Source organism: Lepus europaeus, chromosome 1 (genome assembly GCF_033115175.1).
Source record: "Lepus europaeus isolate LE1 chromosome 1, mLepTim1.pri, whole genome shotgun sequence".
In the NCBI taxonomy this organism is placed as follows: Eukaryota; Metazoa; Chordata; class Mammalia; order Lagomorpha; family Leporidae; genus Lepus; species Lepus europaeus.
This window is the reverse complement of record NC_084827.1, coordinates 112,135,309-112,150,534: the sequence shown is the minus strand read 5'-3', so window position 1 is coordinate 112,150,534 and position 15,226 is coordinate 112,135,309. Positions and strand designations below refer to the sequence as shown.

The 15,226-nt window shown below is 41.4% G+C and overlaps 1 protein-coding gene across 1 annotated transcript in view; it reads left to right on the top strand.

The window, feature by feature from the left end:
- The window catches only part of LRP2 (LDL receptor related protein 2), a 195,170-nt gene that overhangs the window by 112,270 nt on the left and 67,674 nt on the right, over positions 1-15,226 (top strand). The window contains exons 42-46 of the mRNA XM_062196314.1: positions 1,693-1,982; positions 2,768-2,971; positions 3,831-4,073; positions 11,499-11,624; positions 13,454-13,573. Of these exons, the coding sequence (XP_062052298.1) occupies positions 1,693-1,982; positions 2,768-2,971; positions 3,831-4,073; positions 11,499-11,624; positions 13,454-13,573 (983 nt within the window). The remainder of the gene's footprint in view (positions 1-1,692; positions 1,983-2,767; positions 2,972-3,830; positions 4,074-11,498; positions 11,625-13,453; positions 13,574-15,226) is intronic.

Below are 15,226 nucleotides of genomic sequence, written 5' to 3'. Positions count from 1 at the left end.
AAATGTGAATCACTTCAATTGTTTCTAGATATGGAGAGAGAGGGAGGGAGAGAGAGAGAGAAAGAGAAAGGGAAATCGATTTTCTATTTGCTGGTTCACTCCCCAAATGGCTGCAATGGCTGGGTCTGGTCCTGGCTGAATCCAGGGACATGGAGCTCCATCTCAGTCTCCCAAATGGATGTCAGGGGCCTAAGTTCCTGGGCCATCCTCTGCTGCCTTCTCTGGCACATTAGCGGGGAGCTAGATCAGCAGCGGAGTAGCTGAGACTCAAAGTGATGCTCTAATATGGAGTGTTGGTGTTGCAGATGGCAGCTAAGCTCACTGTTCCATAATGTTGGCCCCCAAAGTTTTAAAATATTCCTATTTATTTGAGAGAGACGAGGCTCCGCCATCTGCTAGTTTACTCCCCAAATGCCTGCAATGTTTGGGTCTGAGTTGGGCCGAAACTGGATCCAGGAATTCAATTCCCAGGACCAACTACTGAGTCATTGCTGCTGCTTCCCAGGGTATGCATTAACAGGAAGCTAGAATCAGGAGCCAGAATTGGGAATCAAGTCCAGGTACTCTGATATGGGACATAGGTACTCTAGCCCATGTCTTCAATGTTAGGATAAATGCCTGCAGTATGAATAACTTTTAAGTGCATATTAATATTGATTTTTCCCTGGGCTTTAGTATTTAGTATCTTTTTAAAATATTTATTTTTAATCTTTGACTTTTGATCATCTTCTCAAATAGACTTTTCTTCTCTGGCAAACTTCTTCTCAGCAAATCTCATAATTTTTGCTTTATAAATTTCTGTCAATACTAACTTTGTATGTAACTTCTCTGAAACCCCCAAATGCCTAACACTGCAGTCATCCTAAAGCAATAGTTGAAAGGATGAAATTATTTCATTTATTGTGGCTGGTGTCTACATGTCAGTCATCTCTTCTTGCTGACTTCTTGATGATTTGGTCTTTGTGATGCCAAGTACCGAGCATCCTGATATTTTCTTCACTTTCTCATTTGAAACCAAGCAGCAGTGTTTTGTGATCCTAAATTGGATCATTCTAGGTCAACACCTCAAAATAAGCAGTAAATATCAAGTTGAAAAGGTTGTATTAATATTTGAAAGTCAACAATTTTGGTATGTCCTTGTTTGATAAGCACATAAGACTTCTTATCAATAGAAGATACATCCTAACTACCAAGGGCCCCACTTGGAAAGAAAGATGGAGGCTTGGGGCCAGTGCTGTGTGATAGGCCAAGCCTCTGCCTGTGGTGCCAGCATCCTATATGGGCACCAGTTTATGTCCCTGCTGCTCCTCTTCTGGTCCAGCTCCCTGCTTGTGGCCCAAGAGCAGTGGAAGATGGCCCAAGTGCTTGGACCCTTCACTCACATAAGAGACCTAGAAGAAGCTCCTGGCGCCTGACTTCAAATCGGCCCAGCTCCAGCCATTGCAGCCATCTGGGGAGTGAACCAGTGGCTGCAAGACCTCTCTCTCTCTCAAATGCATAAATAAAATATTTGAGAGAGAGAGAGAGAGAGAAAGGGAGGGAGGGAGGGAGGGAGGAAGGAAGGAAGGAAGGCAGGCAGGAAGGAAGATGGAGGCTTGTTTGAAACATTATTTAGGCCCAGGAGTTAGGCTTCTAGTTGAGAAAAATTAATTCTTTGTGGATTTCAGCATTTTTTCCCCAACTTTATTTTAGGCGGAAGATTGAACGCAGCACCCTAACAGGCACGGGACGGGAAGTCATTGTCAACACAGCCTTTCATGCTTTTGGCCTAACTGTCTATGATCAGTATATTTACTGGACTGACTTATACACACAAAAAATTTACCGGGCTAACAAATATGATGGGTCAGAACAGATTGCGATGACCACGAATTTGCCCATGCGACCTAAGGGTATTTGCACTGTTGTGAAACACCAGCAGCGGCAATGTAGCAATCCCTGTGATCAGTTTAATGGGGGCTGCAGCCATATCTGTGTGCCAGGTAAGACTTTGCTCATGAAGATTCAAAGGTGTAGAATACTTATAATAGGGCCGGCGCCGCGGCTCAATAGGCTAATCCTCCGCCTTGCGGCGCCAGCACACCGGGTTCTAGTCCCAGTCAGGGCACCGATCCTGTCCCGGTTGCCCCTCTTCCAGGCCAGCTCTCTGATGTGGCCAGGGAGTGCAGTGGAGGATGGCCCAAGTGCTTGGGCCCTGCACCCCATGGGAGACCAGGAGAAGCACCTGGCTCCTGCCATCAGATCAGCGCGGTGCGCTGGCCGCAGCGCGCCAACCGTGGCGGCCATTGGAGGGTGAACCAACGGCAAAAGGAAGACCTTTCTCTCTATCTCTCTCTCGCTGTCCACTCTGCCTGTCAAAAAAAAAAAAAAAAAAAAAAAAAAAAAGAATACTTATAATAGCCATTGCTAAAAGAGGTCCAAAGAATATTCATCCCTAACAGGAGAAAAAAATCCACATTGAAGTCCAGTAACTATTGTTGTCCAGTATACTATTTCTTTGCCAATTTTTCTGAAAAGACAGAATCATGGAGGTTGCAGATGAGAGGTAGTTGTTTCAAGAGTAGGATGCATTGGCACATTTATTAGACTGATAGTTGTTTTTCTCTTGATGGACAGATGATTGAGAATATAGTTGAAAGGTGATGGGCACACTTTCCATGGCTTGTCTTATAGAGTATTTAATGTAGAAGCTGTTTCAAGTTTGTCCTGTAGGAGACTTAACATGGATGCTTGTTACATCAGTCTTTTCTTTTTGCCCTGTCTTCAGGTCCACATGGTGCTGAGTGCCAGTGTCCGCATGAGGGCCAGTGGTATCTGGCCAACAATAATAAGCACTGCATCGTGGACAGTGGTTCCCGGTGTGATGCATCCCAGTTTACCTGCCTCAATGGGCGCTGCATCTCTGAGCAGTGGAAATGCGATAACGACAATGACTGTGGGGACAACAGCGATGAGCTGCAGAGCGTCTGTGGTAAGTTGGACTCTGAGCACTTTTGTTAGGAGCAAACGGCATCTTTGTACCAAGTGTCTGCTACAGAATCCTGCTATGTGTGAATGGCACAAAACATATAACTCAGATCATCTACATTGTGTTTCTGTTCCATCACCTCTGTGGTGGTTAAGACTCAAAGCACTGGATTGAGATCCTGGCTGTGCCACTGACAATCTCTGTACCCCTGAGGAAGTTATTTAAACTCTCTGAACCTCAGACATCTCATCTGTACCACGGAGCTGTCACTAGGATTCTTGTGAAAAGTGGAAACCACAGAGAATACTTGGCACAGAGTGTGGTACATGCTAAGCCCATTTTCCCATACTCTGATAGAGTTAGTATTTTATGAATTTTCCTAACAGAAAGGTCATTAATACAATGATTCTGTGGAAATGACACCCAGGTCTTGGATGTGAATAGAATGACAAAGGCACAGTGGACTTTCTCGGGGATTTCGGAGGTTGGTTATCTTTTTCTAAGAGACCATGTACATGCAGGCTTGGAATTTTAATTTTCCCCAAATAAACTGTATTTTCAAAGCTTTCTGTGACTGAGAAACACTTTTAAACTGAGATAGTAATATCTCAGTTAGATAGAAATATGGAGGGACTGATTTTTGCCTAAAATACTTCATTTGCTTCAAAAGGGTGTACAACATATTTTGCTTAATGATCTAAAGTGTTGTCTCACTCTGCATGCAGTCTGATTGGCAGCCGTTTTTGCCTATGTAGGTAAACTCAAAGTGTTCATTTTATTTCATTGTATCTTTTTAGAAATAAGGGTAATGCTTTAACCAAGAGGGTTTTTTTTTTTCCCCTCGATTCTCCCCTGCTTCTAGCATTTCACACCTGCCCGCCAACAGCCTTCACCTGTGCCAACGGGCGCTGTGTCCAGTACCATTACCGCTGCGATTACTACAATGACTGTGGTGACAACAGTGATGAGGAAGGGTGCCTGTTCAGGAACTGTAACAGCACCACGGAGTTTACTTGCAGTAATGGAAGGTGCATACCTCAAAGCTTTGTCTGTGATGGCAGAAACAACTGCCATGATAATGACACTTCAGATGAGAGAAACTGCCGTAAGTTTATCTTCCATATTTTCTATGACCTTGGTTTTGATGTCTTAGATCACAAGAGATTAAATTTTTGCATAAAAATGTTTAAAAAAACTACTGATTTTTCTAAGAACATAAATTTCCTTTTTTTTTTTTTAAAGATTTACTTTATTTGAAAGTCAGAGTTACAGAGAGAGGAGAGGCAGAGAGAGAGAGAAAAAGAGAGAGGTCTTCCATTCACTGGTTCACTCCCCAATTGGCCACAATAGCCGGAGCTGTGCAGATCTGAAGCCAGGAGCCAAGAGCTTCTTCAGGGTCTCCCACGTGGGTGCAGGGGCCCAAGGACTTAGGCCATCTTCTACTGCTTTCCCAGGCCATAGCAGAGAGTGGGATCGGAAGTGGAGCAGCCGGGTCTTGAACCGGCGCCCACATGGGATGCCAGCACTGCAGGCAGCGGCAGCTTTACCCACTATGCCACAGCACCGACCCAATTTTTTTAAAATATATTATACTAAATAATTTTTAAAATAGCTCTAATATTTGAATTCTTCACTTAAATTGATGGATCCATACAACCATTGAATAGTTTAACCTTGAATATTTTGTCTATGGTTGCATACTTGCTGGACTAAAATTTTGGATTGTTTTAAGTCTTTGCCAGTAGTTTCTGACAAAAATATCTGTGGTAAATGCATGCTGGTTAATGCTTGTTGTGCACAAAACTAGATAGGGCAATATTGACTAAAATGGTATCTCTTTCATTTTTATTATAAATAGAAATAGCTTTCTGAATTATTGTTTTTTTAAACTTCTGAGATTTTGACTTTTTTAAAAAGATTTATTTATTTATTTGAAAGTCAGAGTTTTATATATAGAGAGAGAGATGGAGAAAGAGCTTCTCATCTGGTGGTTTATTCCCCAGATGGCCCCTGGCTGGGCCAGACTGAAGTCTGGAGCCAGGAACTTCATTCAGTCTCCTATGTGGGTGGCAGAGGCCCAATGATTTAGACCATCTTCTGCTGCTTTTCCCAGGATGTTAGCAGGGAGCTGGATTGGAAGTGGAGCAGCCAGGACACAAACCATCTCCCATATGGGATGCAGCTGGCGGCCTTATTTGCTACACCATAATGGTGGCCCCTGTACCTTAGCTTCTTGGGAAAACAAAAGACCATAGTTTGAGTTCAAGCACGGTATTTTCAGTTTGGATGTATCTACCTGTTCTGCTGCTTTTGGAGTTAGAGTTACATGTAATATTATTTGAATCTGCTATATACAAAAATGTTTCTTATGGAAAATTTAAAAAATATATTAAAGTAGAAAGAATAATATAACATACTCCTCACCTAGCTCCAGCAATTATCAGCCAATGCCAATCTTATTTCATCTATCTCCTGTCAGTCACCTTTTTCCCCAGTATTTTAAGAACACTCCTAGACATGCATTTTATGAAAAAAGACATTTTGAAAGTCAGCTACCATGTCACTGCAGTGCTTAGCAAAGTCAGCAATACTTACATAACTTCGAGTCCTTAGTCCTTCTTCACATTTTGTTGCTTGTCCTCAAAATGCCTTTTTACCATCACTCTGTTCATATTAGAATTCAGACAAGGTCTACACATTGATTTTAATGTTGATAACTCTTTAATCTCATTTATGCCTCAATAATTCTCAATTATTTTGTCATTGACTTGTTAGAAAAAAATGGGTGATTTGTCCTATAGAATAGCTCACATTTTCAATTTGGCTAATTGCATAACTGATATATTTAATTTATTTTATACTACTTATTTCCTATGAACTGGAATTTAGACCTAAAGGTTTATTATTCTAGACTCAATTCTTTGGGTAAGAAAACTTCATAAGTAGAGCTGTGTATTCGCTGCTGCATCATGTCATGAGGCACATAATCTTTAGTTTGTTGACCTAATCAGTGGATCAAGTGTCAATCTGAGTTACCAGCATCATGGCATGGCTGGTAAAGCTGCCATCTGCAGTGCCAGCATCCCATATGGACACTGGTTCAGGTCCCAGCTGCACCACTTCTGATCCAGCTCTCTGCTGGTGAGCTGGGAGGGTGGCAGAGGATGGCCCAGTGCTTGGGCCCCTGTACCCATGCGGGAGACCTAGAGGAAGCTGCTGGCTCCTGGCTGTTGAAGCCATTTTGTGAGTGAACCATTGGGATATCTCTCTCTCTCTCTCTCTCTTTCCCCCTCTGTCTCTCCATCCCTCTGTAATTCTACTTTTCAAATAAATAAATCTTTTATAAAATGTCAACCTGAATCCACTTTTCACCCAGTGGTTTCAGCATCCGTGGGTGGTTGTTTCATAATCATGTTAAATGTTACAAAATAGGCATTAAAAATTCTTTTATTCCTTCTGCCCGTGAGCTAAAGTTCTACAAAGAAGAAATTTCTCTTATTAACTATTGTTGTCTATTATGGTATTGCAGGATAAGTGCTTGATTAGAATTGTCAGTTTTCAGAACAATGAATTAATCACCAAGAACAGTAAATTTTAATTTTTAGTGTTATTGAACTTACGCTTATTTACATATTTGAGTTTTACACTTAATCTTTACCAAAAGGCTGAGAAGTGATACATATTTGAGTTTTAATATAATGCCAAAATATATCTTTTTGATACATTTGAGCATATTTGGTATTGTCCTTTCTTAGGCAAACCTTGTTGTTAGAGAAGACCCGCTTCATACTTCCATACTCAGGCTCATCTCGCTGATTTCCTGTCCCAGACCTGGAATTAGCCGCCTATTCAAGGAAATTGCATTTTGGAATGCCCATTCCTATTTTTTAAAAGATTTTATTTATTTATTTGAGAGGTAGAGTTACAGACAGTGAGAGGGAAAGACAGAGAGAAATGTCTTCCTTCCTTTGGTTCACTCCCCAAGTGGCCGCAATGGCTGGAGCTGTGCTGATCCAAAGCCAGGAGCCAGGTGCCTCCTCCCGGTCTCCCACATGGGTGCAGGGGCCCAAGGACTTGGGCCATCTTCTACTGCTTTCCCAGGCCATAGCAGAGAGCTGGATTGGCGGAGGAGCAGCCGGGACTAGAACCGGCGCCCATATGGGATGCTGAAGCAACAGGCAGTGGATTAACCTACTGCACCATGGTGCGGGCCCCCGATTTGGTTTTTATAGATTCTAGGACTTTTTATTAGAAAGAGCTAGGAAATAGTTTTTAAATTGAAAAAATTAAATTTACCTTGATATTCCATTTAGATTTAAGATTATAAATTATTCACTTTCTAGATTCTATAATTATGCCTCTTTTTTATGCTGAAATTTTTGGCTTCTTTGTTTAGGTTACCTAGAATATTTAAACAATGTAAATAGTTATTATACTGTGTAGTTTAGGGAATCATGACAAGGAAAAAATTGGTACATACTCAATACAGATGCAGTTTTGTTCTGGGATTTTTTTTTTTAAAGATTTACTTTATTTACTTGAAAGAGTTACAGAGAGGTAGAGACAGAGAGAGAGAGGTCTTCTATCTGCCAGTTCACTCCCCAAATGGCTGCAACAGCCGGAGCTGTGGCGATCCAAAGCTAGGAGCCAGGAGCTTCTTCAGGGTCTCCCATGCAGGTGCAGGGGCCCAAGGACTTGGGCCATCTTCTACTGCTTTCCCAGGCCACAGCAGAGAGCTGGATTGGAAGTGGAGCAGCCGGGACTCAAACTGGCGCCCATGCAGGATGTCAGTGCCTCAAGCCAGGGCATTAACCTGCTGCGCCATAGCGTACTGGGATTTTTAAAAATCAAATTTGGGTTGAATCTGTGGGGCTGGAACCCTTGGACATGGAGGGCTGTTGTGTTTGCTGAATGCATGGAAAACAGAGTAAGTGTTATTATGTACCAGCACCTGTACTAGAGGGGCAGATTGGCATCAATCTTTACTGGTGGCACCAGTAGATTTTCTTTGGGCATTCAAAGGATTTCAGTTAGAAACTTCTTTGGCATTTACAAAATGCCAGTGTGCTCTAAGTACACTGAGGTGCTTGAGAACATTGATTCTAGGCAAAACAGCAAAGATGAAATCGCTTGCCTTCCAACCTCTTCTAATCCCTCCCCTCCTTTTTAAAAAAATATAAAGAGAGGAGATGTCATGCATTCTGTAGGTATAGTTCTAAGAAGACAACCACACTTCCCTCTGTCCCCCTCCCAATTCCCCTTCCACCCCCATCTCTTCCTTTCATCAGTTTTTGCAGACTTAATTTTAATTCACTCTATATTCACAGGCATAATTCACCACTAACTATAATACTCAACAGGTGAAAAATAGGAATAACACAGTTCCACAGGAGTATAAACAAGGGCTCAGAACAACAATCATCACAAGACCTCCATTTCATTCCCATACATTTATGTGTATTCTATATTAACTGCCACATATCAGAGAAAACATATGATATTTGTGTTTTGGGGACTGGCCTATTTCACTAAGCATAATGGTTTTCTTTTTCTTTTTTTCTTTTTTCTTTTTTTTGACAGGCAGAATGGACAGTGAGAGAGAGAGAGAGAGAGAGAGAGAGAGAGAGAGAGAAAGGTCTTCCTTTTTGCCATTGGTTCACCCTCCAATGGCCACCGCGGCCAGCGCACCGCACTGATCCGAAGCCAGGAGCCAGGTGCTTCTCCTGGTCTCCCATGGGGTGCAGGGCCCAAACACTTGGGCCATCCTCCACTGCCTTCCCGGGCCATAGCAGAGAGCTGGCCTGGAAGAGGGGCAACCAGGACAGAATCCGGAGCCCCGACCGGGACTAGAACCGGGTGTGCCAGCGCCGCAAGGCGGAGGATTAGCCTAGTGAGCCGCAGCACCGGCCAGCATAATGGTTTTCATTTGCATTCATTTTGTTGCAAAAGATAGGATTTCATCCTTTTTTTTTTTTAAAAAAGATTTATTTATGTATTTGAAAGTTACACAGAGAAAGCAGGAGAGGCAGAGAGAGATAGAGGTTTTCCATCCTCTGGTTCACTCCCCCAGATGGCTACAGTGGCCGGAACTGTGCCGATCCGAAGCCAGGAGCCAGGAGCTTCTTCTGGGTCTCCCACACAGGTGCAGGGGCCCAAGGACTTGGGTCATCTTCTACTGCTTTCCCAGGCCACAGCAGAGAGCTGGATTGGAAGTCGAGCAGCCGGGACTAGAACCGGTGCCCGTACAGGATGCCAGTGCTTCAGGCCAGGGCGTTAACCCACTGCACCACACCACAGTGCCAGCAGATTTCATCCTTTTTTTTTTTTTTTTAAAAAAAAGATTTATTTATTTATTTGAAAGGCAGAGGGGGAGAGAGAGAGAGAGAGAGAGAGAGATCTTCCATCCGCTGGTTCACTTCCCAAATGGCTGCAACAGCTGGATCTGGGCTGATCCAAAGCCAGGAGCCAGGAGTTTCTGCTGGGTTTCCCATATGGGTGCAGGGGTACAAGCACTTGGGCCATCTTCTACTGCTTTCCCAGGTCATAGTGGAGAGCTGGATCAAAAGTGGAGCAGCTGTGACTTGAACCTGCACTCATATGGGATGCTGGCACTGCAAGTGGCAGCTTTACCTGCTATGCCACAACACCAGCCCCATCATTCTTTTATATGGCTGAGTAATATTTCATAGCATATGTATTCCACATTTTCTTTATCCAGTAATCAGTTAATGGACATCTGGGTTGATTCCATATTTTAGCTATTGTGAATTGAACTTCAATGAACATGGGACTACAGATCCCTCTTTCATTTGCTGATTTCATTTTGTTTGGGTGAATTCCCAGGAATGATGGGTCATATGATAGATTTATTTTCAGTAAATTCTTGGTTTCTGTGATAGTAATGTGGTTACTTATTTGCTTTGTTCTATGATAATTTTTGAATGCCTATAATAATTTTGAAATTATTTTAACCACACAAAAATACTATTAATAATATTTTTACTACAGGTCAGTCCTTCTTGTTCTTAGATTATGACCCATCAGTGATATGCACTCAAAATAATGGTTTTAAAGTCATTTGAACTGTTTTCTTTGTGGGGTTATACCAACAACTTGATTGATAGGTTACTTCTTTTGTTATTCTTTCCAAATTTTAAGAAACACTTTTCTTTTTCATTCTTATTTCATTGTTCTTATTTGTACAAATAATGTACATGGCTCCAAAGTTAAAGATGTAAGACTGGGACTGATATTGAGGCACAGTGAGGTTAAGCTACCATTTGCGATGCTAGCATCCCATATTAGAGCACTGGCTCAAAGTCCTGGCTGCTCTGCTTCCAATTCAATTTCCTGCTGATGTACCTGGGAAGGTAGCATGTCATGGTCTAAGTGCTTCTGCCCCTGTCACCCAGGTAGGAGACCAGGATGGATCTGGCTCCAGTTTCAGCCTTGCCCAGCCCTGGCTGCTGCACCTATTTGGAGAGTGAACCAGTGGATGGAATCTCTCTCTTTCTCTCTCTCTCTCCCCTCTGTCTTTCAAACAAATACATAAATAAATAAATATTTCTAAAAAGATAAATAAATAGTGAAATATTTTTTTAAAAGCTACATAGCTATGTGACTAGGTGCTTTTGTAGAAGTTTTCATCTTTGTTCTGTACGCTGCTTGCTTCCTGTCGGGTTATGCAGTGGGATGCCATCTGTCGTTAGGATACTTTCTTAGTAAACGTCTCTCTCTCCCTCTCTACACACACACACACACACACATATTGAGCATACTTAATCTGAAAATTTGAATTCCAAAGTATCTCAAAATCCAAAAGATTTTAAGCACCACAGTGCAAAATTTCACACCATGAAATCATCATCTCATTCACAAATTTATTAAAAATATTATACAAAATTACCTTCAGGCTATGTCTATATGATAACTATGAAAAATAAATGAATTTTATGTTTAGATATGTGTTGCCCACCCAGGTAATCTCCTTTATGTATATAAAAATATTTCAAAATTAAAAAAAAAAATCCAAGACACTTTTGGTCCCAAGCCTTTTGGATAAGTGATACTCAATTTTATCATACTTTTTCTTACACAAAAGACAGACTACTGTTTAGAATTTTGCTTTCTTACTAAGAACAGGATATCCTGGATTGTACCATCAGTGCTCAGTATATAGAAATCTTCATTCTTTTTACAGCTACATATGACACCATACTATGGTTATTCCACAGTTAGTTTATTTAACCAAGAGTTGGGACTCTTGTTGATACCATGAAACAATGTAAATAGACAATTTCAGTTACAAAGCAATCTCTTCCCCTGAAATCCCCCTGGTGTCAGCTGGAAATGTCTCTTTCAACCATAGAATATGTAGGTGATATAAGTGTCATTGATTATGCCTCTCTGAAAGCTTTAAAAATGCCTCCTTTCCAGTGGATTGAGTTCTGCAACAGAGCTATTGTCGTGGACACGGTTTATGTTATGTATTTGGTATGTTTCAAGTACTTATCTGGTTATCTTTTTAAAGCTCCTCGCACTTGCTCTCCTGGATACACAAAATGTCAAAGTACAAATATTTGTATTCCCCGACTTTACTTGTGTGATGGAGACAATGACTGTGGAGATATGAGTGATGAAAACCCTACTTACTGCAGTGAGTAAGATAAAATTGCTTTTCTTTCTGTAATTCCAGGAATGTAAGTCATGAGCTAATACAAAGATCGATTGATCTATCTATCTATCTAATTTATTCACATTTATAGATATATATCATCTATATTTACCCATGTTTATATTTAGATATTCATCCATCTATATTTATGAATATATATATGAATATAGATGGATAGATAGATATAGCCTAGCTATTTGGGCTAATTTCAGCTGTGAGCTCATATTGACTTTTTCAGTGGATGTGCTAGGCAGTTGCAGTAGGATATGACTGAAGAGAGATGAGAAGTCCCTTCTCTTTGTTCCATGGCTGGATGCTCCTGATCTGAAATATTTCTTCCAGAGGCCTACCACAATTGAAGAGCCATTTGTTCCACTCTTGAAGGACTTCAAGGACTCCAGACAGGATTTGGACATTAAGCCTTTATTATTTATTCCTAATATGGTTATTGTGGCTATCAGTACCTGAAAGTATTTTTATGTCTCCTTAATATGTTTAAATTTCAGAAACCTTAATTTTTTTTTTTTTTTTTGGACAGGCAGAGTGGACAGTGAGAAAGAGAGAGACAGAGAGAATGGTCTTCCTTTTTGCCATTGGTTCACCCTCCAATGGCCACTGCGGCCGGCACACCGCCCTGATCCAAAGCCAGGAGCCAGGTGCTTCTCCTGGTCTCCCATGCAGGTGCAGGGCCCAAACACTTGGGCCATCCTCCACTGCACTCCCGGGCCATAGCAGAGAGCTGGCCTGGAAGAGGGGCAACCAGGACAGAATCCGGAGCCCCGACCAGGACTAGAACCCGGTGTGCCAGCGCTGCAAGGCGGAGGATTAGCCTATTGAGCCGCGGCGCCGGCCTCAGAAACCTTAATTTTTTATTTAGCAATTTGGTTCAAATGATTTTCTTGTATTTATAGTTCAGATTTAAAGGTCCTTCTTAAGCTTGATAACTTTGCGACAATTAGTGTAAGTAGATTCATAATTTCAAGAATTTAGTAATTGCCCTTCTCCGTTATGGGTATATGTGGTTATATCTGGGTATATCTGCTCACTGGTCCCCTCCTAAGGAAACCACAGGGTATTGTAATAATTGATCATCAGGCCAGGCTTCAGTCCATCAACAGGAATGGGCTGCAGTGGTAGGTAGCAGCAGCAGCAGGTAGAGGCAGAATTTTGGTTGGAGCCATCAGACAGGGCTAGCTAGATTGCAGTTATTGCTGATCTGCTGGGGACCTCTGCTTCCCTATCATTTTTGCCCTGGGCAAATCATCTGATATCATGGGCCAAAGCAAGGGGACTTTGTAGACTGGAACAATTATCAGACTTGGTACACATAATGATTTGGAAAATCATTTAGATTTAGAGCTTTGCTAATTCTCTAGAGTCATAGCCCAACATGACTAAAAGGTGTGTGTAGGGTGAGCTCAGATACCTTCATATTGGTTTTGCTTTTAATTATTATTTCCATATGGTTTATTTAATTTTACTCTAGCAGAAATAATAAAACCAAGGCTAATTTTATATAGTTTATGATTTCATTATCACAAAGATAGTTCTCATAAAAACAAAACACATTTTATTTTTTATATTCACTTAATCTGGGGGAAAAAATCTGGCAAACCAGGGCATGTTGACTACTTTCTCTGTCCCATGTTTCTCCATCCCCATGGAACGTTTATATGCAAGCCCATTTCCCAAGCCTCAGTCTGCTTTCCTTGACAACCACTGTCCATCTCAGAAATAAAAGCAGAGAGTTAAGATTGATGGGAACGTGCTTATATTTTACTCCTGAATTGTATCTTGTCTCCCTCCTGCAGCCACTCACACATGCAGGAACACTGAATTCCAGTGCACATCTGGGCGCTGTATTCCTCAACACTGGTACTGTGATCAAGAAGTAGATTGTTCTGATAACTCCGATGAACCTGCCTCTTGTGGTAAGAGACCAAACCAGATTGAAAAGCATTACGATGTAGCTAGACCACCCCAGTCTCGTCCACCCACTTCACATGCAGACAAGGATCATGGCTGCCGAACACTTGCACTCCCTGCTCCTGCTCCCAGCTGGGATGCTGAAACCCCTCATTGTTCATTGTTTAAAAAAAATGATTTATTTTATTTACTTGAAAGAGTTATATAGAAGGAGACGCACACATACACACAGAGAGAAAAAGAGAGAGAGAGGGAGGAAGAGAGAGGGGGAGAGAGGGAGGGAGAGAGAGGCAGAGAGAGAAGAGAGTAGAGAGGGAGAGAGAGATCTTCATTTGCTGGTTCACTCCTCAAATAGCTGCAAAAGCTAGGGCTGGACCATACTGAAGCTGGGAGCATAAAACTCCATCTAGGTCTCTCATGTAGGTGTCAGGGGCAGGAGCCCTAGTACTTGGGCCATCCTCTTCTGCTTTCCTAGGTGTGTGCATTAGTAGGGAGCTGGATTGGAAGTAGAGCAGCCAGGAGTTGAAGCAATGCCCATATGAGATGCCGGAGTCTCAGATGGTGGCTTAGCCCATTGCATCAAAATGCCAGCACCAGCAGATGTTCATTAAAGACCTACTAGTGCAGAACACTGTGTGGGGAGCTGAATAGATATAGAAGTTCATGACTGATACTGACAAAATGAGATTATGTTGTTGATGCACATACTCCAATGCCTGGCTTGTAGAACTCAATTGATTTAGTTGACTATCAGATTTCTGAATTTGAATTCTGGCCCATAAGACCGTGGGAGGATCCAAAAGTGATTGGAGTCACCATAGGAGAGGGGCGTGAAGTGGACACAGAGCCTCTTTCTATTCTACAGGCCTGTTTACGAGGTGACATTGCTGGGCCATCTGAGCTTCCTAAGAAGTTCCAGGGGCCCATTCCTACATTCCTAGAAGCAGTTGCATTCCATTTGTCTTGAAAATTCTAATCTGTATCCATGCACATTTTTTACATATGAAATTGTAAAAATATAAAGATCTAATGCATTGGTTTTTTGAAATCTGTCAATCATATTGCTCTATAGAGTAAGCAAAAGTATGGCTAAGGGCCAGTCTTTATAGATAAAATTATACTAGAATATAGCCACATCAAATATGGCTGCCTTCCTGATACAGTGGCAATGTCAAGTAAATGTAATAGAGACCATATGGCCTATAAGCCTAAAATATTTACTATCTGGTTAAGAAAATGTTAACTCACTTCTATAAGATAGTTTTCATATTCCTTTTAGTGACTGTGTAATATTCCACTGAGTGGTTATATTATCATTGACTCAACTGCCTCTGTTATGAAGCATTTATAGTAATTTTAGTTTTTTCCTCTACTATAAATATCACTGTAGTAAGTACCATCATATATAAATCTTTTTATTTTAGGAATATTTTTGGGGACTATAGTCTTACAGCTGAATCCAGACTTTCTGTTTCTGTTTTATCTTCATCTGAAGTTCTGTGACTAATGTTTGCAAATTGGTATCTGAGCACTTTTCCATATTCTTTTCCCCCAACATTCAAAGTTTGATAGAAAGCAAAGAGTCTTGAAGATCTGCAAAGAGAATAATTAACTATTAAGTTTGTAGAATAGTCCTAGAGATTGGTTCATGTTTATGA